The sequence below is a fragment of the Alternaria postmessia genome (genome assembly GCF_024291825.1).
Source record: "Alternaria postmessia strain BMP 2775 chromosome Unknown scaffold_2, whole genome shotgun sequence".
In the NCBI taxonomy this organism is placed as follows: domain Eukaryota; kingdom Fungi; phylum Ascomycota; class Dothideomycetes; order Pleosporales; family Pleosporaceae; genus Alternaria; species Alternaria postmessia.
The window spans coordinates 40,551-64,080 of NW_026260075.1; the positions used below are offsets into that span (position 1 = coordinate 40,551).

The 23,530-nt window shown below is 52.6% G+C and overlaps 9 protein-coding genes across 9 annotated transcripts; 5 read left to right on the forward strand and 4 right to left on the reverse strand.

Annotated features, from left to right (window-relative positions):
* Positions 1 to 118: 118 nt before the first annotated feature.
* J4E82_000430 (uncharacterized protein) lies at positions 119 to 1,411 on the forward strand (the record flags this gene model as incomplete). Its single annotated transcript, XM_051726751.1, has 3 exons — positions 119 to 305; positions 355 to 717; positions 768 to 1,411. 3 exons carry the CDS (start codon positions 119 to 121, stop codon positions 1,409 to 1,411), a joined length of 1,194 nt encoding a protein of 397 aa, XP_051593176.1.
* Positions 1,412 to 1,903: 492 nt separating this feature from the next.
* Positions 1,904 to 3,851, forward strand: J4E82_000431 (uncharacterized protein; the record flags this gene model as incomplete). Its single annotated transcript, XM_051726752.1, has 3 exons — positions 1,904 to 1,952; positions 2,034 to 2,500; positions 2,550 to 3,851. The coding sequence occupies 3 exons, from the start codon at positions 1,904 to 1,906 to the stop codon at positions 3,849 to 3,851; spliced, it is 1,818 nt and encodes a 605-aa protein (XP_051593177.1).
* A 2,922-nt stretch (positions 3,852 to 6,773) lies between these two features.
* J4E82_000432 (uncharacterized protein) lies at positions 6,774 to 8,879 on the reverse strand (the record flags this gene model as incomplete). Its single annotated transcript, XM_051726753.1, has 1 exon — positions 6,774 to 8,879. The coding sequence occupies one exon, from the start codon at positions 8,877 to 8,879 to the stop codon at positions 6,774 to 6,776; it is 2,106 nt and encodes a 701-aa protein (XP_051593178.1).
* A 535-nt stretch (positions 8,880 to 9,414) lies between these two features.
* Positions 9,415 to 10,241, reverse strand: TSA1B (Peroxiredoxin TSA1-B; the record flags this gene model as incomplete). Its single annotated transcript, XM_051726754.1, has 3 exons — positions 9,415 to 9,561; positions 9,620 to 10,056; positions 10,151 to 10,241. 3 exons carry the CDS (start codon positions 10,239 to 10,241, stop codon positions 9,415 to 9,417), a joined length of 675 nt encoding a protein of 224 aa, XP_051593179.1.
* A 1,027-nt stretch (positions 10,242 to 11,268) lies between these two features.
* Positions 11,269 to 13,118, reverse strand: J4E82_000434 (uncharacterized protein; the record flags this gene model as incomplete). Its single annotated transcript, XM_051726755.1, has 3 exons — positions 11,269 to 11,599; positions 11,651 to 12,392; positions 12,446 to 13,118. 3 exons carry the CDS (start codon positions 13,116 to 13,118, stop codon positions 11,269 to 11,271), a joined length of 1,746 nt encoding a protein of 581 aa, XP_051593180.1.
* A 401-nt stretch (positions 13,119 to 13,519) lies between these two features.
* Positions 13,520 to 14,428, forward strand: J4E82_000435 (uncharacterized protein; the record flags this gene model as incomplete). The annotated part of the gene is made up of 1 exon (XM_051726756.1): positions 13,520 to 14,428. One exon carries the CDS (start codon positions 13,520 to 13,522, stop codon positions 14,426 to 14,428), a length of 909 nt encoding a protein of 302 aa, XP_051593181.1.
* Positions 14,429 to 16,814: 2,386 nt separating this feature from the next.
* J4E82_000436 (uncharacterized protein) lies at positions 16,815 to 18,299 on the forward strand (the record flags this gene model as incomplete). Its single annotated transcript, XM_051726757.1, has 4 exons — positions 16,815 to 16,952; positions 17,008 to 17,574; positions 17,632 to 18,102; positions 18,192 to 18,299. 4 exons carry the CDS (start codon positions 16,815 to 16,817, stop codon positions 18,297 to 18,299), a joined length of 1,284 nt encoding a protein of 427 aa, XP_051593182.1.
* Positions 18,300 to 18,818: 519 nt separating this feature from the next.
* Positions 18,819 to 20,120, reverse strand: J4E82_000437 (uncharacterized protein; the record flags this gene model as incomplete). Its single annotated transcript, XM_051726758.1, has 2 exons — positions 18,819 to 19,108; positions 19,160 to 20,120. The coding sequence occupies 2 exons, from the start codon at positions 20,118 to 20,120 to the stop codon at positions 18,819 to 18,821; spliced, it is 1,251 nt and encodes a 416-aa protein (XP_051593183.1).
* A 422-nt stretch (positions 20,121 to 20,542) lies between these two features.
* J4E82_000438 (uncharacterized protein) lies at positions 20,543 to 23,458 on the forward strand (the record flags this gene model as incomplete). The annotated part of the gene is made up of 4 exons (XM_051726759.1): positions 20,543 to 20,609; positions 20,667 to 21,391; positions 21,441 to 23,166; positions 23,226 to 23,458. 4 exons carry the CDS (start codon positions 20,543 to 20,545, stop codon positions 23,456 to 23,458), a joined length of 2,751 nt encoding a protein of 916 aa, XP_051593184.1.
* Between the last annotated feature and the right edge of the window lie 72 nt (positions 23,459 to 23,530).

Sequence of the window (23,530 nt, forward strand, 5' to 3'; positions counted from 1 at the left end):
TCTCTGCACCCAGACGACGACTAAAGGCGCCCAATACCTCAAGTCTCCCTCGCATACGGCGCCCCTACTCAACTGGTCTTCCACTATCCACCGCAAACCACACTTTTCCCCTTCCACCATGACAGGCGACACGCAGAAAAGGGAGCATGCTGGCCATTCCCACCACCACCATCACCACGACAACACGTTCCTGCTGTCCAAGAACAAGAATGACGCTGGCGTGCGCATCACCAAGATTGGCCTCTACGTCAACTTGGGCATGGCCGTCAGCAAGGGCTTTGGAGGCTACGTCTTCAACAGCCAGGGTGAGATGCATGTACGCGTTGTGTATGAACGCCAGCTAACTCCCGCCAGCACTCATCGCCGATGCTATCCACAGTCTCACCGACCTCGTGAGCGACATCATGACGCTCGCAACTGTCGGCTGGTCCCTCAAGCCGCCCACCAACCGCTTCCCCAGCGGATACGGAAAGGTGGAGAGTTTGGGCTCGCTCGGTGTCAGCGGCATCCTGCTTGCAGGAGGCTTCTTCATGGGCTGGACCGCTCTACTTGCCCTCTGCAAGCAGTTCTTCCCCGAAGCCGCCGAGATAGCTGAGCACTGGGGGCTTATACCGCATCATCACCACCATCACGGCATCGAGGATATGGGCCCCAACATCAATGCTATCTGGCTCGCTGCTGGCTCAATCGTCATCAAGGAGTGGCTGTACCGAGCGAGTGAGCACACCCCAATCGATTCAAGAAACGCGCGCTGACAACCATTCTAGCTCTCAAGATCGCCAAAGAACGCAAGTCCACCGTCCTCGCTTCCAACGCCTACCACCACCGCGTAGACTCTCTCACCGCTTTTGTCGCTCTCCTCCTAATCGCCGGTTCAAACGTGCTCAACAACGCAAAATGGTTGGACCCTGTTGGTGGATTGGTCATCTCGCTCATGGTCGTCCAAGCTGGCTGGGGAAACACCAAGCAGGCGCTCTTAGAACTGGCAGACGTCGGCGTAGACCAGGAGATGAAGGACAACATTCGGAAGGCCGCGACTAGCGCTGTCGAGGGCGTCACTACCACATCGGAGCCAGTGAACGTACGGGCAATTCAGGGTGTCAAGGCTGGGCAGAACTATCTTATGGATGTTGAAATTGGCGTATCAAGTGCGTGGACCATTGAGCAGACACGCGACGTCGAGAACCTCATCCGGGAGCGCATCGGTGCCAATGTGCGCGGAGTGAAGAAGGTGCGTGTGCGCTTTGTAGCCAACTCGGCGGAGGCACCAGACTTTCTCGATGAGTTCATACCTGGCGACCCTACTGCGACACCGAACCCAGCATCGGAAGGACAACATGATCACGACCACGACCACAATCACGACCATAAACACGAGACCACCGATACCGACGCAAGGCGAAGGAAGTGATTCGTGTATATCTATAGACAAGCATGGCTGGGCGTTCGGAGTTGGGCAGAAGGACTACCCGGCGGCATATACAAGATATTCGACAGTTGGATATCTATTGAATCTATCACCTCAATTCGACTTCAGCCCACGCTCTAGACTCGTGCTTCCCCACGCTAACAAAAATTCCTAGCTGCCATCGGCGTTTGGCCGACATGCTACTCCAGAAAATCATAGCTGTACTCACGATGTCTCGGCACGAATTTATCCGTTGTCCAATCATTCCGCGCAAAAGAACTGGCGCTGCTGCAGGCACCGCCGGCAAAATTGCCTATGATGTAGCTTGTCCGTCAATGTGGGTCTTGCGTCAGTGTGCCCGTATCTTGGGTGTGGGTGTAAGGAGGGTCCTCAACACCACGAGACGTGATCTGCTTATTTTAGCCATGTCTTGTCAAGCCATAACACTCAAATTCCCAACACTGCAGCTCGACACAGAATTGACATACCGCGACCATGGCTGATCAATTCTTGGGCTTCGACTTGAGCACTCAGCAACTCAAAGGTGAGGAGACCCCACTGGAGCTACCCCACTATCTGGACCTCCGACTGCCAGGGCTGAACTGACGCGACTGCGGTTTTCTAGGTATCATCGTTGGTTCCGACCTTAAACTTATCCACGAGGCCAAAGTCGACTTTGACGCCGATCTCGCCAAATATGGGATTGAGAAGGGTGTCCTCACAAACCCCGATGAAGGCGAGGTCTTCGCGCCAGTTGCCCTGTGGCTCGAGGCCATCGACCTTGTTCTGCAGCGATTGAAGGAACAAGGTGCGGATTTCTCCAAGGTGCAGGGTATCTCGGGTGCGGGCATGCAGCACGGCACTGTCTTCTGGAGCAAAGATGCAGAGACGCTACTTGGCAGTCTAGATGGCGGCAAGACACTGCTCGAGCAGCTGGAAAGCGGTGCCAAGGGTGAGCGGAAGGGTGCTTTCAGTCACCCTTTCAGCCCGAACTGGCAAGACGCAAGTACACAGAAGCAGTGCGGTGCTTTCGACGCGACACTACAAGAGCCCAGGAATCTGGCCCTGGCCACTGGAAGCAGTGCTCACCACGTAAGCTCCCTGCCCTTTCTTGGCCTCTGTCGATACTAACACCATAAAGCGCTTCAGTGGCCCTCAGATCCTTCGATTCCACGACAAGTATCCCGAAGCATACAAGGCCACCGCCCGCATCTCCCTCGTATCCTCCTTCCTCGCGTCGATCTTCCTGGGCAAAGTAGCCCCCATCGATATCTCAGACGTAACTGGAGCAAACCTGTGGGACATCAAGAACGGTCGCTGGCATGAGGATCTTCTGGCACTTGCAGCTGGAGGAAGCGAAGGCGTCGAAGATCTCAGGAAGAAGCTGGGCAATGTGCCCGAAGACGGTGGTTCAAGCTTCGGTACCGTGTCGCCATACTTCAGCAAGCGCTACGGTTTCCCGTCGTCAGCTCAGGTCATCGCCTTCACTGGCGACAACCCATCGACTATCCTCGCCCTCCCTCTCCGCGCATCAGATGCCATCGTCTCGCTCGGAACCTCAACAACATTCCTCATGTCCACACCCGAGTACAGGCCCGACCCAGCCTACCACTTTATGAACCACCCCACCACAGCAGGTCTCTACATGTTCATGCTCTGCTACAAGAACGGCGGTCTAGCACGCGAGCACATCCGCGACGCAATCAACAAAGCCTCTGGCACATCGTCGGACAAGTCCTGGGACAAGTTCAACGAAACAGCCCTCACGACTCCCGCGCTCGGCCAAGCCCAACCCTCCGACCCCATGCGTCTAGGTCTCTTCTTCCCCCGCCCAGAAATCGTACCAAACGTCAAAGCAGGAACATGGCGCTTCCTCTCCAAAGACAACCAACTCTCGCCCATTGCACCAGAAGCCGCCCAGGCCAAGACCGAAGACAAGTCCTGGCCCGTTCCCCAATCCGACGCCCGCGCGATCCTCGAATCGCAGTTCCTGTCACTCAGACTGCGATCGCAATCCCTCGTTTCACCGCAGGGCTCTCTGCCCGCTCAGCCCCGCAGAATCTACATGGTTGGTGGCGGTGCTGTGAACCCCGCCATTGCTGAGCTCGCGGGCCAGGTCCTCGGTGGCTCCGACGGTGTATATAAGCTTGAAATTGGAGGAAATGCCTGCGCTCTTGGTGCCGCGTATAAAGCGGCTTGGGGTGTGCAGCGCTCGTCTCCGCAGGAGAAGTTTGAAGATTTCCTCGAGGCGAGGTGGAATGAGGAAGGGTTTGTCAAGAAGATTTGTGAGGGGTATAGGAAGGGTGTTTTTGAACAGTATGGGGATGCGCTTAAGGCGTTTGATGAGGTGGAGAAGGTGGCGCTTAGGGAGAAGGGCGAGGGGGAGAAGACGGATGTTAAGAAGGAGGCCATGGGTTTGCAGGGTCTGGATAACCAGAGGTAGGGTGGATTTGGCATAAACCAATTTGATCTATTGTTCACATCATTCACGCTTTGTGTTTCTGTAAAGCTGGAGCAAGGCTATGCTATAGCTAGGCTGCGGCTGAGGTAGGCGCGCGTGATATGACCCCACTTGAGGCTGAACAACCTTACGACATAAACCTGCAGGGTTATATAGCTCTAGGCCGCAGGCTGGAAAGCTAGCTTTCTCAGATCCATATTCCTTCAAACACTCTACTATACATTGTTTTCTCAATTAGCGGCTGCTCACCCCGACACCTGCTGCAGTCATGAGTACGACCGGGTTTAAAAACCATGCTTTCAAACGGATTCTCAGGAGCCTTCGAAAGCGCACCGCAAGCCGTAATATTTCAACGCAGTCATCAGGTGTTGTCGAGACGTTATGTGCCAATTGTTCAGACATCGATCTCTTTGCGATCTTGAAGGGCGACCACAAAGGCATACCACTAAAACTCGGACGCGAAGCATGGGTTACACGCAGCTCCGACCCCACTGCTATCTGGACCTGGGATGAGCAGCCTGGTTGCCAATTCTGTGGGTTTCTTTCAGCGGCACAAATCCACTTGTTGTCGCGAAATATCTCAAAACGTCCACGGTATCTCCAACTTGACCCTGGGACAGGCTCTTACAGAGATCACAAGAAGTTTAGACATTCAACAAAACTATGTTCACATGTTAACATCGTTTTTGATACCCCTGATAGAGGGCCCGAAGTTCATTTATTTGGCAGTCCCGAGGACGTTGTTTCTTTCGGTATGACCACGGATATCAAAGCAGCACGCTTTCTACCATCCTTGTTGGAAGTGAATGAGATCCCGACCTGGCTTGATCTCAACCGCATGGAACAAAGACTACAAGAGTGTTTGGAATATCATGCTTCTTGCTTACAGCGGGAAAAAACATCAAGTAACCGACCAAGCCGACTACGAGTGATTGACTGTTTCACACGATCGATCGTCACGCCTCCTTCCGACAGTCCTTATGTTGCATTGAGCTATTGCTGGGGTGAAACCCACAGGACAGTTGAGGAACGCCAGACGGACATGCTGCCAGCAAAGTTACCTGCCACAATAGAGGACGCCATTCTAGTAACTCGGAGCCTCGGCTTCCAATATCTATGGGTCGATAAATACTGCATCCTTCAGGCAGATGGATCCGATTTCAAGCACCAGATTCGCCAAATGCATCTCATATATCGGTCTGCTCAAATCACAATCATAGCAGGCGGAAGCATGGACGCCAGCTCTGGGCTCGTTGGCGTTTCAACTCCACGTGCAAATATGCAAATAAAAGGTCGATACGACAAGCTCAACCTGATGACATTTTCTGTTTGGCCATGGGGTTCTGTACTTTACACTGGCGGATGGAACGATCGTGGATGGACGTTGCAGGAGAGCTATTTCTCTCAGCGAAGACTCATCTTCACCGACGAACAAGTTCTATTCGATTGCGACAGAGGTGTCATCAGCGAGGATCTACAGCATTCCCAAATTCCTTATCTTCAGTCGTTAGAGAAGTGGCAACAGGATTCAAATGGACACGATATTTACAATCTGATAGAGAAGTACTCTACAAGAGTACTCACTCACGATCAGGATATCCTCAACGCATTCGATGGCATTTTGGCGGACTTCGACCAACAAGAGCCACCCACCAGATCACATTGGGGCATACCCTTAGTAATCGACGCATCTGGGTATCTGAACGGACTTCTCATCGGGTTATGTTGGTGCCAACCAATCCAAAATGAAAAAATCCATCGTCGGTCAGGCTTTCCTAGCTGGTCTTGGGCCGGATGGTTGCACAATCCATATGTAGATTACAGGCTACGGAGACAGCTTGATACGGAGCTGGTCGTTGCTAATGGTCTAGTGATTCATGTTGAGAAGCACAACGGGCTTGTAGAGGATTGGAAGACTTTTGAAAAAGCTAGTCCGGCATCAACTCAGCGACAGCATTACTCTCAGCGGATACATCTCTCAGCACCCTCCATAAAAATCAGGCTTATGGTACAAGAATCTCACTTGGTGTTTCTCAATCACACAACAGATGGCCATCTTGGATTCGTAGAGCGAAGTGAGAACGATGGCTACTGGTCTGTAGGACCGCTTATTGACACCCTGTTCAAAAACCTAGCACTGGACATCCGTGACTCCGGAGGAATGAGAACCTGTCATGCCATATACCTATTTTCTGCCGACGAGATGTTCGAGCCGTACGGAAATAAATATGTGCATAACGTATTCTCAATGCTTCTTGTATCCAAAGTAGGGACAAACTGGGAGCGAGTTGGTCTATGGCAGCCATCATTCGAGTCAGAAGAAGAAGCCGGAGTCTTTGAGCAATGGCTTCAAAGCTCGCCGACCTACGAGACGAGAGACTTTTGGATTGCATAAGCTGTACATCGGCTATTCTGGTGAGACTCATCAGGAAGTTGAAAATTACCGGCGGGATACCTCTTCACAAAGAGGTAATGACAGGACAAGATAGCCTGGGGTGAGATTTTTGTTGTGCTATTAGCTCTCTAGCTTGCTCTTTTTGGTATATACAAGATCATTTTCTTTCGTTGTGCAATTTGGGTTATGAGAGGAGAGAGGCTTCTTAGTTAGACTTTTCATATCTGGAGGTAGCAAATGGCAATTCCAGCTCTCATATTCTCATGAACATTATCCGTATTCATTACAGTCATTAGCCATAATGTTATGTTTCAGCAGCCTCGTTCCATGACTACAAACATCAACAGTCCTAACCATACCTAAAGTAACAGCCTTTACAAGCACAAGAGTCCATGCACAACACGCTTCATCCCTGACATAAATTGCTCAATGTCCATGTCGCAAAGACGCCAGAGGCACACAATCACTCCGCCTCTAACCTACACTACCGCAAACAACCTGAGCCTACATCAAGACCGATATCTATACATCCCAAACGCCTGGACCCTCTCACCGCCCAAAAGCCAACTATCCGCCTCAGGCAACACCGTCCCCCTCCCTCCCTCCATCTGCTGCTGCTGACCTCCCGCACCCCCCACATACCCACTCAACCCCGCACCAGCCCCTCCCTCCCCCTTATTGCCATGCCCACCACCATGTACATTCCCAGCCGTCGTCAACGATGATGAAGAAGAAACAGCAGGTGTGAAAGCATAGAGCGAAGAGGGATTCGCATCGGCCCACCGGAGGATATTTCGACTCAGTGTTATAGGGCTCTCGTCGCCTGCGGTGGCCATGTCTTGTGTGAGATCGGGATCCGCTTCGTCAAAGGGGAGTGTGGGGAGGGGGTCGGAGAGGTAGGATGATGAATTGAAGTGTTTCAAAGCTGAGTTTGGATTACTGGTGTTGCTGCTGGAAGTAGCGAAATGAGATGACGTGTTTGTGTTTGATACGTTGTGGAAAGGGTGCATATCTTTGGCTGCAGTAGTCATTTCTTGTTGCGTATGACTTGTTTTGGCGTGCTGTGGAGTGTTGTGATCCAAAATAGCCTGCTCCAACTGCGACGGACCATCTTGTCGCTCTTGCTCTGGGACATGCGTCTGTTTTGATAATGTACGTTCCTTCTCTTTCGCTTTGAGTTTGTATCCTGCTTTGGCATACTTGTCCGGATACCGGATTCTGAAACGATCGCGCAAGTCTGTGGGGTGCCGAGAACCAAAATCCAGATCCTCATCGTCACGCATCAGATGCCAAACAGATCCGTACTTTTCAAAGCCCTTCAGCAGATTGACATCGTCGCGTGCGCTAAAGGCTCGGCGTGGTCGACGTGTGGCTTTTGAGAATGGTTCGTGGATTCCAAGCTCGGCTAGGTCTAGATGCGTCGTGGTCTTGTTACGAGTTGCCACGCGTTGTTGAGTTTCTGATGGACTGGGAGGATTTGAAACTAGGTTATTGTCGTTGTTGTGTTCTCCGACAGGAAGAGAGTGCTGGTGGGTATATATAGCTTGGTTTGGTAGATCAAAGGCTGTGTTTTCCAAGTCCACTTTCTCTTTTCCTTTCGTCTTAGGCTGCCGTGGCTTTAGACCTTCACCCGGGCAGCACACTCGGAAACGGTCTTTGAGATCAACGGCCGTGCGATTGTTAAATCCAAAGTCTGGATCCTGCAATATCTTTTTCCAATTCCCTATACCATACCTGCTGACGCCTACAAGCAAGTCTTTGGTCTCTTGCTCAGACCATTTGTTGCGTTTCTTCCCACGCTTGGTCTGGGGCGGTGCCTGGGTGCTTATGGTATTGTTGGTTGCTACATTGGTCTCATGGGCCACGTCTGGTGCGTTAGGCTGGGCGGCCAGTTGAGAAACTAATGGGTGATCAGAGTTTTGGGTAGTTCTGCTATAGTCCAACGCACTGCCTTCGAGAAAAGCGTGTTCGTCCACGTCCTTGTTCCTTGACTCTTCGAAACGCGCATCATAACCTCTCTCACCTGCAAATGCATTCTTTTCCCCAGTAATCGGTGGGAAAAGTCTGCCCTCAGGCGGGAGCGGAGGAGGCTGATGCAAGCCCTGTAGCAATGGCGGAATTCTGGGTCGTTTTGCCGTCCTCTTAGGAGGTTGCGGTAACCTCGGTAGTTTGATGACAGATGGACTGCTTCCTGCATTTTCAGGCTGAAGAAACTGGTGTTCATGATCCCACTTTTGCCTCGCATGGTCCGGACTATCCAAAAGCAAGTCAACTAGTCTTCCACTGAAGGGCGTCGTTGATGAGGCAAATGTCGATGGTACGGGCTGTGCAGCCCCAAGCACATTCGCCTCGTTATTCAATACCTGTGCGATCGGTGCACTAGGCATCGACCGTGTGGGATGTGACCTCTCTTGGCCGTCTCTTCGGACGTCGTTCAACTGAGCGTTTTCTGGAGAGGTGTTCGCCAGCATGAGCGATTTTGGGCGTACGAAGCTATGATCAGGATGGTGCGATGGTCTTTGCGAGCCAGAGGAGCTCATGTTCGGTGCCTCTGTAATGAACGGCATGCTACTCTGGCTCGACATATCCCGTAGCGCATGCAGTCGTGGCTCCATGATTGGAGGCCCTCTCGTGGGCTATGTCGAAAGAGGTACAAGTCCGTGGCGTTCGCGTGGCTTCCGATCTGCCAAGCAGAAGCTAACGCGCATCCACTCAGCTGCCGTAGCATGTTGCGTCGCAATCAAAAACACCAGTGCGGAGGTCTTGGAGCTTTGTTGGAGTCATTCCGAAAGCTTTTTTCTGATCATTGGATTCTTCATCTTCCGTTTACGCTCATCGCATCAGCGTGACAAAGCATTCGCTGTACATGACATGACTGGTTTCAGGGTTGCAATGATTTGTAAACTTAACATTCTATAGAGAGGAATCTAGTGGTATGATGCGCGTAGTTGAGCTGGGGGACCGCAATTAGAGAGACAACACGGCTGCGCCAGAACAACGCCAACCAATGCAAATGGTTTCGGACGGATGAGATGCATATGCTAATATCGCACGACCAATGCAAGGCAAGATATCTACAATTCAAGAAGTCCCTGCGAAAAGGAAGATCAGCGCGCTATGCTCACCATATTGACACCTGGCCGTTCACTTTCAATGCGCCGAGGAAGTTGTACCATTTGTCTTTGTAGCAACGTCCGACATCTTGGTGTCGGCATGGAGCTTGTCAAGGTACTCCTTGTTGCCTGCGGGTGTCGCTTTGATGGTTTCGTCACCAGGGTTCCAGTTAGCGGGGCAGACCTAATTAATAAACGTCAGTATGCTTGCAAAGACTAAGGGGCCTAGAAATGATTCGTACCTCGCCGTATTTGTCAGTGAATTGGAAGGCATCAATCAGGCGAAGCGTCTCGTCGACCGACCTTCCAACAGGAAGATCGTTGATAGTGATCTGTCGTACGATGCCATTAGGGTCGATCAAGAACAGCCCTCGTAACGCAATACCCTCCTCTTCAATCAGGACACCATAGTCCTTGGCAATACTATGGTTCTTATCGCTCAACAATGGGATGTTGATCTTGCCCAGGCCTCCGTCTTTCTTGCTCGCATTCGTCCAAGCGAGCAAACTATACTCGCTGTCTGTGCTGGAGAAGACGACGCTGGCGCCACGGGCTGCGAAATCGGAAGCGCGTTCACTAAAGGCGATAATCTCGGTTGGACAGACAAAGGTCCAGGCCATGGGAACGAAACCGAGAACAAGCCATTGCTTGGTGGATGTGTAGGCTGTTAAGCTGAGGTCTGCGTGAGAGTTGTCAGTTCGTTGGTCTGACTGGTGTGTGGTTGGATAGGTACATGAATGGAGAAAGTGTAGGATAGTGAGATGAGCGCATACCTTCGAATGTGCCGTCGACAACCGCGGTGCCGGAGAAGTGAGGAGCGGGCTTCTGGACCCGCGCCTTGGGTGTGTATGCTGGAAAAGCCATTGCGATTGTTCGTACTCTATGGACGGACGATGCGACACAGTGTCGGAGGTTTTGGTTGTGTCAACACTCTAAAAGGATAGAAGGTCCGATCTCGCAGGACTCGTTATCAATGCTACACTTCGGTAGGATTGGCGTGGGTAAGGTTTGGCTGGACCCTTTGAAGTTAAACGGCTGCTGTAGAGATTGGGGGACTGGTGTAAGGTCGGACGTCGATCAAGGTATCAGACTAGGCGGATTTATGCTGCGACAGTTGGAGACGAGCGCGACAGGTCAGGCGAATAAGAACAAAGGTAAAAGAGTACTCAAGATCAGCAGATAATTTGCGACAGATGTCAAAACGCGATGTCGAGGGTGACTAGCCGTAGGAAGGTAAGCGTCAACGCCTTGTGCACGTTTCCGAGGTATGCCACTCTAGCTGGCACAGCGTGTCTTCGGCGACTTCGGGAATTTGTGTGACTGTCGGAGCAGGCGCGGACACAAGATTCTTTAAAGCTTTGCTAGTCTACCGGGCCGCAGCCATTGCGCGTGGCCTGACGTGCTGTAGTCACTCCGAAGTCCCTGTTAATCGGCGTCTTCGGCATGTCAAGTCGAGACTTGGCCTGCTTACAGAACAGTCCCAGGTTATCTCATCACTAACAGCTGCGCGCCGCTAACTCTCTTTCATCCAATAATCTCGACGCGCCACCACCCAGTTGCTATCGGCGGTCCACCAGCAAACGCTTGTGTATGTTGATGATACTACCTTGAGCGGCGTGAGACATTTGCTGTGCCGCAAACGTACCTGCATGCGGCGCTCGAGACGGCGTGGCTTACGCAGGTGCATAAGGCCGCCCACTATAGGCCGATCAGCACGCCTGGTCACGGGAGAGCGCGCCAGCGCGGCACAGACGTGCACAAGCGGCATGGTGCTGGTAGTCGCATAGAGTTGTGTCCAAAATAATTTTAAGCAATGGCCTATAGCTTTACACTACGCCTTTATCTAACATTGAACTATGCATCTATATCGTACAATCCGTGAGCCGTCCATCTACCCGGCAATTCTCCATGCCCTCAGTGGCAACGCCTGTATCCGCATAACCGCTGGCTTGATGTAGCCCCAGAACGTCACTACACCGATCACAATACATAAAATGTTCACAATGTAGTACCCATCTGTTGTAACGCTGCAGATACCACCACCTTGCTGGCATCGATGCTTCTCTGCCTCTAGAGAACAAGAGAATGCTTGTGTAATGAGTGGTCCTTTCAAGAGGTCTGCTTTTGGAATGTCTGTAGGCGGTATGCAGGTTGCCGACGTGAACATGTCGACGGCTTTAAGAACGAAGTAGCGTGGGAATGTGCCGCCGAGATTGGAGACACTGCATTGACGTTAGCGACATATAGGTAAATTGTGAAAGAAGGAAACTTACGTAGCGAGAAGCGTCATATAAGTACCGCCAATAAGCGGGTCTGAGATCTTTGCGTGGAACGCGCTGACCGCAACGAACATGACTGTATTCATGAAGGTTGAAAGCACATGCTCAGCAATGACCAGCAGCAGGAACCCAGTCGAGGCTCCTCCGACCGGGAATACGGACACCACAAATTGCGCGAACCCAGCAGCAACCAGACGTCCCATGAAGGACCAACACCAGATGTGCATAGGCGGGTAAGTTTGACACCACTTTCCGATGTAGTAACCCAGGAAGACCTCGACAGGGAAGTCGACGAGGATAACGAGGGAAAGCTGCTCCTGCTTGAGGCCCTTATCCAAAAGCTTCAGGCTCGTAACAGCATCGTTGGCTTGGAATCCAATCTTGGCGATGAGGTGAATGATGATGAAGCTCTGGATGTTCTTCAGTTTTAAGATGCCCCACATGGTGCGGTAAACCTCTCCAATGCCATCGCCGTTCTTATCGCGGTCTTCGCGTTTCATGACTGCCAATCCAAGAGTGACTATCAAGTATGCCCATCCCCAGAAACTCAAGTAGCCATCAAGCTCCATGATACCAGTTTCTGCAGGAGTGCTACGGAACCACTTGTTCGCAAAGTCTTTGGAATTGAAGGCTAGGAAGACGGTGTAGGAGAGGAACTGGCCTGCGGTCAGGCCAACAGTTTGCGCTGTGGAGGCGTATGCGAGGTTCTCTTTGGAGAGAAGAGTAAGCGCCCAACCTGCTTGTTGTTAGCCTGGAGCAAGTCAATATGGGGAGTATGTGGCGCCTTACCATCCACAGCGATGTCCTGCGTAGCGCAGAGGAACACGAGCGCGAACCACCACCAGGTAAAAGTCCAAACTCCACTGTCTGTCTCGCCCGCCTCCTTCATCATGCGATTGATGTTCCTCCCTAGCCAAATCATGGAGAAACCGGAGATGGTCTGGATAGGCAAGATCCAACTCTTCCGGCGTCCGACCTTGGGCGACCATACCGCATCCACTATGGGACTCCAGAGAAGCTTGAGCGAGTAGGGATAGGCAGCGAGCGAGAAGACGCCAATGGCGGCGTAGGATACGTTGTGCTTGAGAAGGAAGGGCACAGAGCCGTGGGCCAGCCCCATGGGTATGCCTTGGAGGAAGTAGAGCAGTACCAGGAGGAGAAAGTTGCTCTGGTCCTTCTTGGAAAGCTCAAAGAAGCCCTTGGAAGGCCCGTCCTCGTCGTGGCCCAGCTTGGGCACTTCATCGTCTAGGGAGAAGTTGGAGTTGCCCATGAGGGATGCAGCTTGGCTCGAGGGCGACGTGCTGTCGAAGGACGAGTGTTTGCGCCGATGTTCCAACATGACGCTGTTCATAGCAGTAGAATTTGCATTGCCGTTCTTCTTCTTTTCTTGCAACGAGTCGGTCGAGCTCTGCTCACGTAGTACAGAGCCGCGGTTCTTGGATCGCGAGGCTCGTTTGCTCATTTGGGTGCGTCGGTGGGATGTGGCGGATGGGGTGGGAACTCGGTGGTGTAGTTTGGACAAGGTTGGGCGATGGCAGGGACAGGGGATGGCGAGAGGAAGACGCGAACTTTGTGCTGTGACGGTTGTTTAGAGAGCGACTAGTGAAGGGCAAGAAACGTGTTAAGAAACAGCCGGGTTAGTACAACGCGGGCACCAGTCTATGATTATGCAGCGATGATGGCCGCGGGCCCTGAACGTCTGGACGGAACCGTGTCCTCTAGTCTCAAGCTCGCGACGAGGGCGGAGCACTAACCCCCACCCCCCTGCCCGACGCTTATTCACGTGTTAGCGCGTTCATCTTGCCCGCCCACGCGTTCCAACACCAACACCGATGCGCTTTCACTGCGGCAGACGACTACACAATGGAGACTACTGAGCAACTCGACGACGAAATCAGCGACCTGCATACCCGGATAGCCACTTTGAAAGCCCACCGCGCGAACCTATCTTCCGTCCTCTTGTCGCAACCCCACCTCGCTGCGCGTCTCCATAGTAGCGGTACACACAACAAGCCTGCCGACGATACGAGTCCAATCATCACACAGCAGTCGAAACGCATCCTCGAGAACACCTATCGCGCCTGTGCTGGCGTTACTGCATACAAAGTCAAAGATCCCGACCCACACGCGCTGAACCATGGCAACATTCTTGGCGTTAGCATAGATGTGCCACTCAGAGGCAGATTCGTCGAGACATATCACGTCTTGCTAAGCGTCAGACAAAAGGATGAAAAGACTATCCTAAGAATCAACAAGCACACTATTCCACCATGTATACCTCTGCAGCAATTGTCCGACAAGTGGCTACCCACGGGGGGCAAAGACGAAGAGAATGATCCAGAACAGGACTTGGTGCAGTTTGGGAGACTGCTGCGGAAGGAGCTGGTGAGCTGGCACTTGCGTGTCAACGCTTTGGAAGAGTTACAGAAGGAGGCTGGTCTGGCAAAACCACACCCGAACAGCGAAACTGAGGGCTTTGCACCAACTGGAAACATCTTGAACGCCTTCGTGAGCGATGATGAGACGAGCTCAGATGTCGAGGAAGCCGAAGACGAGACTGATAGCGTACGCATACTGGACATCGAAGCCGATGCTGCTGTCAGGCAAATCACTGTTGTCTGGTCCGACAGACGAACAGCGGTCATGTCCGTCACCAAAGATGGGAGGATTGAGAGGGCTGTGTGCAGGACAAGAGATGGAGTCCGAGATGACGTCTTCAGCAGGAAGGCCATAGGTCCCATCAGTAGCTTGGTTCGCAGACTACGAGCATGAGTAGACGAGCGAAGCCTGAACCAGATCTTCTAAGCCTTTATGAAAGCTCGGCTGCTGGGCACGGCGTTCATGATTTTTACGATACCCATTGATAGCGAGTCGTTCATCATATTCATCAAGCGCTCTCTCAACTAAAAGGTCACGAACCCAGGTTTGTTGTTTCTGTCCTACACTTTTGACAAGGAAATCACGCGACTTCGTAACAGTCCATACAGACAGCCTATCTGCTGTGGGATCTGGTCGCGTCATACTACGGGTGCGCATCGCTCATTTTCTGTTACCAAATGCTGCAAGGACACTGCGAATATCGGACAGTGCATCGTTCACTCAAGACATTGAATATTCTCCAAGTGGTGTGGAAATGTTACAGTGCAGTGAAAGACTGAGCGCGCATTGGCCACACTCTTTGGAGGGCTGATAACACCAGTGGGGATGATCCCTTCCACCTTTCACGCGACCACGCCTTTCTCGCCAGTCATCTCCATCGCAGCAAACCTCACACTCCAAATCGCCCTACCTCTCGCCACTATTCTGCATTTGTGTTTGTCTCTCTGCAATACTGCAGTTATCCTGTCTTGCCCGATGTGTGAGAAGCCGAGGCTGCGGGCCCTCTGCCTGGCCATCCTCCCACGCTCCAGGCCTACGATGCAGCGCAGCGTGCGTGTTGATCCCGATAACTCCGACTTGTTATCCAGCCCTGGACTTTCATAGCGCGTGCTATCTCCATAGCGCTGCTTCAATCTGCAAGAACCCCAGCAAAGCATCGCGTGTCTTCAATCAGCAGTGCACGAACGCGGATGAATCTAAACAACTGCACGCTAGCATACGTCGAGGAACGGCTCATTCGAAGCGCTAGAGGTCCATCTTTCCATGCAGAGTGGCAGGTTACAATATCGCTGCATCTGGGCCGGGTTTACTTCTGTATCTGCTCATCCCTCGCGTATGTATTGCAGCTCAATGCGGCTAGCCGTCCGTCCCGCATGCCATCCTTCCCGTCAAGCACCATCTCCTCGTGCAGCCTCAGTCTCCACTTATCTCGTCTGCGATACGCTGCGGCTAACTCACAATCTATTTGCACCTGGGGCTGTCAAACTTTTGACAATATCTCTGCTCAGCCTAAGCGTTCAGACGGTCCGACGGCTTGCCACACTTATGCAGGCGTGAAAGATGAAGACAAACTGTCACCCACAGATTGCCAGGAGCAGAGTTTACACTGTTTTCTTTGACTAGAAGCTGTACTTTTGCTTCCGGAAAGGTTTGTGCAAACCCTTATCTCTCGTTCCCGCTCAGGTGGTATCTATCCCGTGGAGCGTACTCGAGTACACACCATCACGGCCTTCACGCTCACTTTTTCCACTCGGCATTCGAAATGTGTTCCCATGTGCCGATGCGCGGTTTCACCCGCAGGGCTGCCCCCCGAGACCATGCCGCCGTGGATTAGGGGCGAAACAAGCCGTTTGGGGTCGCAACGCAACCTGATGCCATGTTGTATCTCGATGTTACACATCCTAACAACCGCGAGACCATCTCAAGAGCAGTGTAGGAGTTCTCAGACACGACTCACATTTCTAAAGTAAGCTATTACAACAAGAATCTTGATGTCACTTGCTGTCTGAAAAGCGTACTAGCTTTCTTTCTGAGCAACAGACGAGCTACCGTTCTGTTTCTCGCTAGCGGCTAGGTAGATATGGAGAACATCCGGTCTGTACTGCCGCTACAGTTAGACTCAGACGTTGTATACTTGCTCAAAGTACCAGGTGTATTCAACGAGCGTCAAGGCCACTTGTCGTTTTTGTCTACAAGTCGGCTAGTCATAGCTGCAAGCGGTTCGCCCTAGAAGCCTTTAGCCGTCGCCCCCAGATCCTAGCCGCCTGTACCTGGTCGATTAAGAGCGCTCTCTACAAGCGTTCCTGGGTCTAGGCATAGTACATCTTGTCAATTGTGCATGTGCAAATAGCCTCGCCTCCCACGCCGCGGGCGCGTGTGCGATGATATGTATCCTTGGGCCCTGGATCTTTACAAGCCCTCGTGCCCTCAGTTCTCTTCTCTACTGTTACATTCCTTTCAGAGAGCTCTCGTAGCATTCACTAGTCGCGACTCACTCGCCAGTTGGTCGAGTGACCATCCTTTACAGTCCTTGACCCATTTTTCTTCTTCTGATCAACTCTCTTTTACTGCGAGTCATCTTCAGACATTCTTTCGAGCATAAATACACGTCTTTGAGCCTTTCTCAACATCGTCAGCTTCTCTCCCTCTCTATCCAAACACTTTACGTGGACTTTCGGCACTCAAGCGAAACCGCGTTCGTACCTGCACTAGCCCGCGCCACAGCCACGTAGCACAGTAGCGCGCCACTAGCGACATCATAAGGATGCGCGCCGCCAACATGCTCACGGGAGTAACATCGTTACTCTCGTTCTCCACTCTTGTACAAGCCGTTGCGATCCCGCAAGGTACCAACTACAACATGACGACTAGTTCAGCTGTTTCGGGTTACAAAAACGTTGCCTACTTTGTCAATTGGGTTTGTTCGCTAGCCTGAGTGTATGTAGGAGAGGTTCGTCTGACAACATATGCAGGCTATTTATGGTCGCGCATACAACCCTCAGGACCTTCCTGGTGAAGAGCTTACCCATGTTCTCTACGCCTTTGCCGATGTTCGCGATACTGGCGAGGTCTTCCTGACGGATACTTGGTCCGACACTGACAAGCACTATGCGAATGACTCGTGGAACGATGTTGGCACCAACATCTATGGATGCGCCAAGCAGTTGTTCCTCCAGAAGAAGCGCAACCGCAAGTTGAAGGTGCTGCTATCGATCGGTGGATGGACTTACTCTGCCCATTTTGCCCAGCCTGCGTCGACCGCCCAGGGCCGAGCCACATTCGCGAGCAGCGCTGTCGAGATTCTAAAGAACCTCGGCTTCGACGGACTTGACATCGACTGGGAGTATCCGGCGAATGAAGCCCAGGCCAACGACATGGTTCTCCTTCTCAAGGAAACTCGTCGGGCTCTCGATGCGTACTCTGCACAGTATGCCCCTGCGCAGCACTTGCTCCTGACTGTTGCTTCACCGGCAGGCCCCACCAATTACAACAAGATGAAGCTTGGAGCCATGGACCAGTACCTTGATTTCTGGAACTTGGTAAATAACCCCCCTCCACTCATCCAGTCGCGCTGACTGCTAACGACGAGTGTGTAGATGGCTTATGATTATGCTGGATCCTGGGATACGAATGCTGGCCACCAGGCTAATGTGCAGCCTTCTTCTTCCAACCCAACCAGCACGCCCTTCAGCACCGCCAAAGCAATCGACGACTACGTCGCCGCCGGCGTACCCGCTGCAAAAATCGTCCTCGGCATGCCCCTGTACGGCCGTTCATTTGAAAACACCGACGGCCCTGGCACGCCGTTTTCGGGCATCGGCCAAGGTACCTGGGAACAGGGCGTGTACGATTATAAGAAGCTTCCACTAGATGGTTGCCAGGTCAAGACAGATGACAGCATTACTGCTAGCTGGTGCTACGACGCGACCAAGAGAGTCATGGTCACTTACGATACGCCTGACATCATCGCTAAGAAAAGCCAGTTCATCCTCGGAAAAGGCCTTGGTGGTGGCATGTGGTGGGAGAGCTCGAGCGATAAGCCGGGAGATGCGAGTTTGATCTCGACGGTAAGTGTCTTTTGTCTCTTTTGTTCTTCGTAGCCCCCCTTGTATGTGCCCTGTGTATAGAGAGACATGGAACTAATTGGCTGGTGTAGTTTGTGAAAACAATTGGTGGAGTCGATAGATTGGATCAGTCGGCCAACTTGCTCAACTTCCCGGAGAGTAAATACCAGAATTTGCGCGAGGGCATGCCGAACAACTAGTGGGCTGTCTTGTGGTCGCGGTGGTGGTGGCGGCGGCGGTAGTCCTACTGCTGTGTCAACGTCTGCACGATACGGAAAGGTCGCTTTTTGTGAGAAATTGGTCAAAGGGAATTGGATTGGTTCTTCCCCTTCTTTTTTTGTGAAGGCTCTGAGCTTTCTGTACATACGACAATCGTTCATATCTTTTTTTTAGGGTGGTAGACGGCCGAACGGCGTTTGTGGGGCTAGAGTGAGACTGGTTTATGGTTGGACAAGAGGCCAATAGATATGGCTCGTATATACGGTTTTATAAATTCATTGTTTTCAAAGATCAGTCACGTCAAAGCTTGGCCGTGGAGGACAACAAGAGTGCATCGTCATGAACTCTGCTGGGATTTAAGACGGCCCAAATTATTTACGTGGTCGAAGTAAAGTGTTGTACATTGCACAGCCTGGTTGAAGCAGGCTCCTACTCAGGATCGAGTTGAGGTAGACCTGAATGTCACAGTAAGGCTATAGCCTATTCCCGCACCTCTATATCTACAATGTCTTGCTAGTTTCCTCTGCAGTACTGAGATCTGCGACTTCACTCTTTCCCGCATTGCCTAATCTCCGCTTCTTCAGGACGTTCTCGATAAAGGCCTCGCCTGCTTTGTAACTTGAGCGCACGAGCGGACCAGATGCGCAGTACAGGAAACCCATATCGAGAGCGCGCTGGCGCCAGAGCTCAAACCTGTCGGGGGTGACGTAGTCGTGGACGGCCATATGGCGCTTGGTGGGTCGCATGTATTGGCCAAAGGTTACGACGTCGACATTGTTTGCGCGGAGTTCTGTATGTGTATTAGTTTAGTCTGCTTGTACACTGGATGGTGTGGACATACCCCTCAACGCATGCCAGAGGTCCTCGTCCGTCTCGCCCAAGCCCAACATCATACTGGTCTTGGTGATAAGCTCTGGTCGTGCCTCCTTGGCCGATCGCAACACGTCCAGACTCTGCCTGAACTTGGCCCTCCGATCGCGGACAAACGGTGTGAGGCGTTCGGTCGTTTCGATGTTGTGCGCAAAGACGTCGACACCACTTCGTGCGACTACCTTGGCCATCTCCAGATTGCCTCCATAGTCACCACCCAGCAATTCGACTAGCTGTGTTGGGTTCTTTTGCTTGATCTTCATAATGGTTTCGGCGATGTGATGCGCTCCGGAATCTGCAAGATCGTCTCGATCAACCACTGTGATGACGACGTAACCCAGCCCCCACCTCCGCAACGCTTCAGCTGTGTTTTCTGGTTCGTGAGGATCCAGCGGTGGGGGCGCTTTGGATGTCTTTACGGCGCAGAAGCGACATCCTCGTGTGCATGTGTCTCCCATGAGCATGATTGTCGCAGTCGCGGCACTCTTTGAGCTTCCGCCCCAACAATCGGAAATGTTGGGACATCTTGCCTCCTCGCAGACTGTGGCTAGGTTCAGCCCTCGCAAGTCTTTCTTAATTTGCTTGTAGTTCTGGTTTGCGTTTGAGGGTATCGGCGTCCTCAGCCACTCTGGAAGTCGTGTGATGGTCTTCTTGCGGCCTTCTGGGCCTACCTGCACCGTCTTGATCTCGTATGCTTCGGCGGGGGAGAGGGGCGCCTCGGGGTTGACAAAGTCGCCGAACGATGGGCCGGCATTCAGTGTATCGCTGAAAGATGTCGCTGGCCGTGATCGCTTTGTGGGTGCTTCGGGTGCTGCGGTTTGCGGCGTATCGGAGGTCGTGGCAAAAGTTCTAAGCGGCGTCCTGGAGCGAGGGACAGCCTTTAATGTGGACGGGGAGAAGAGACATCGCGAGCGTGGTATTGAGGCTGCCATTATCGCGTATGTGTGAATGTGAAAGAAGAAAAAAGAAGAGGGAGGAGAGCGAGTGAGCAAGTGTGTCGAGTCTATGTTGGAGGGCAGAGCCTTGAATACCCGCACCGCATTGAGTTGCGCATTCCGAGCGCCAAGACCTGGAACATGCAAGAGCAGCCCACACGGCGACATCCCTGCAGGTGGACTCCCTCGCGCTGGTCGAGGGCATCTTCAACGTCGCCAATTCAAGACGGCCAGGCAATCAACACTGCGACTTACCCCCGACACCCCCACGTCTCCGCACCCACCAGTTCCAATTGCAAGGCGGCATTTGGACACATTTACACACGCCGTCGCAAAAGGTCACGTTAGGCGGAGGAAGAGCGGGACAAGTTTACACACCTGCGGAGAGAGCTAGCCGTTCGGAGCTGCACTACAACACCATGGACAAGAAGCACGAGGATGCTGGCGGAGTCGCCCAGATTGACAAGACGTCCGTGTTCCAAGAAGGTAGGGCGACTGTCACTGAGGCCATAGGCTGGTGGGGGGAAAGCTGACCTTGTCCAGCACGAGTATTCAACCAGAGCCCTATATCGCCCAGGAAATGTAGAGTGATCCTGACCAAGCTGGCCCTGCTGCTCTTCACCGGGGAGAGCTGGGGACGACAGGAAGCCACAACCCTCTTCTTTGGCATATCGAAGCTGTTCCAGAACAAGGATGCCTCGCTCCGCCAGATGGTCTACCTGGTCATCAAGGAGCTCGCTGGCTCCGCCGACGATGTCATCATGGTCACCTCCTCCATAATGAAGGACACATCCGTCGGCAGCGACGTCGTATACCGCCCCAACGCCATCCGCGCCCTCTGCCGCGTCATCGACGCCTCTACCGTGCAGGCCATCGAGCGTCTCGTCAAGACGTGCATAGTCGACAAGAACCCCTCCGTGTCCTCGGCCGCCCTCGTCTCGTCGTACCATCTTCTCCCAGTCGCCAAGGATGTCGTTCGAAGATGGCAGTCCGAGGCTGCGGAAGCTGCGTCTGGAAGCAAGTCGGGTGGAGGTTTCTTGGGAGGATTCGGAGGAGGCTCGCATAGCGCTCTGCAGGCCAGCACAAACTACATGACACAGTACCATGCAATTGGTCTCCTCTACCAAATGCGCTCCGGCGACAGGATGAGCTTGGTCAAGATGGTGCAGCAATACTCGGCTGCTGGCGTCGTCAAGAGCCCTGCTGCTACCGTCTTGCTGGTCAGACTGGCTGCTAAGCTCGCTGAAGAGGACCCGAACCTACGCAAGGTAAATCTTAGTCGCTTCATAGGGAAAGACTTACTAACACCCATCGCAGCCCATGATGCAACTTCTCGACGGCTGGTTGCGCCACAAGTCGGAAATGGTCAACTTCGAAGCTGCAAAGGCCATCTGCGACATGCGCGATGTCACCGATGCCGAACTTGTACAAGCCGTTCACGTCCTCCAGCTCTTCCTCACGTCCCCTCGCTCCGTCACCAAGTTTGCCGCCCTTCGCATCTTGTCGCAAATGGCTTCCTTCAAGCCGGATGCTGTCCGATCATGCAACCAAGACATCGAATCGCTCATCACAAACTCGAACCGCAGTATCGCAACTTTCGCCATTACTACACTCCTCAAGACGGGCAACGAGTCTTCAGTTGACAGACTGATGAAGCAGATTACGGGCTTCATGGCTGAGATTACTGACGAGTTCAAAGTCACCATTGTAGAAGCTGTCCGAACCCTGGCACTGAAGTTCAAGGCGAAGCAGTCTGGATTCCTTGCTTTCCTCAGTGGCATCCTGCGCGACGAAGGTGGTTACGAGTTTAAGCGGTCTGTTGTGGAGGCCATCATGGATCTCATTCGCTTCGTACCCGAGGCCAAGGAAGATGCGCTTGCTACCCTGTGCGAGTTCATCGAAGATTGCGAGTTCACCAAGCTCGCCGTCAGGATTCTTTTCGTTCTTGGACGCGAGGGCCCCTCAACACCCCACCCCACCAAGTACATTCGCTACATCTACAACCGCGTAGTCTTGGAGAATGCCATCGTTAGGGCTGCCGCAACCTCTGCTCTTTCCAAGTTTGGCGTTGGGCAGAAGGACCCTGAAATCAAGAAGTCGGTCCACGTTCTCCTCACAAGATGTCTCGATGATGTTGATGACGAGGTCCGTGATCGAGCTGCGCTTAGCCTTCGTTTGATGGACCAGGAAGACGACGATATGGCTGTCAGCTTCATTCGCAACGACTCGATGTTCTCGCTCCCTGTACTAGAGCACCAGTTGGCTATGTACGTCAGCTCGGATTCCCGTGATACCTTCGAGACAGCCTTCGACATCACTAAGATCCCAACTGTCTCTCGTGAACAAGCAGATGCGGCGGATCTGACCAAGAAGACCGAAGGCGCTACTCCAACACTCAAAGCGCCCAGTGCGGCCAAAGCACCATCAAAGGCGGGTGCCGATGCCGCCGCAAGCGCAGCATCAAATGCTCAGAAATACGCTACAGAACTGCAAAAGATTCCAGAGTTGGCAGCGCACGGTGGTGTGCTCAAATCGAGCGACGTCGTCGAACTTACAGAATCCGAGACCGAATACGTCGTCACTGCCATTAAGCACATTTTCAAGGATCACATTGTCATCCAATATGACATCAAGAACACTCTTGAGGACACCGTATTGACAGATGTGGAGATGGTTGTCACACCAGAGGATGACGGGGACGTGCAATTAGAAGAAGAGTTCGTTATCCCAGCGCCCAAACTCGCCACCAACGAGCCTGGTACCGTTTACGTATCGTTCAAGCGCTTGGAGACCGAGTCGCAATTCATCGCCGCCAGCTTCACCAACGTACTCAAGTTCACAAGCAAGGAGATCGACCCAAGTACGAACGAACCAGAGGAAGGCGATGGATACCCAGACGAGTATCAGGTTGAGGATCTGTACCTCACCGGTGCTGACTACGTTGTTCCGGCATATGCAGGCAGCTTCGATAACGTTTGGGATCAGTCGAATGGCGATTCGGCAACCGAGACATTGCAGTTGGGTAACATGAAGAGCATATCAGGTACGTCATTAATGTTACAAGCTATCTCTAATGGCGAACACACGACTGACAGTTTACAGATGCAACTGAGCAACTTACCAAGACACTCTCCCTCCAACCTCTCGAAGGTACAGACGTCACTCTGTCAACTTCAACACATACACTCAAGCTTTACGGCAAGACCATCACAGGCGGCAAGGTTGCTGCGATGGTGCGGATGGCCTTCAGTGCTAAGACTGGTGTGACGATGAAGATTGATGTAAGGAGCGAGGAAGAGGGTGTCGCTGCATTGGTCGTAGGTAGCGTGGCGTAGGTGATGGCAGACCGAGATTTGTTTAGTAGCGTGTCTTGAAAGCGTAAAAGGTCAACGGGCTTCTTAGTAGAA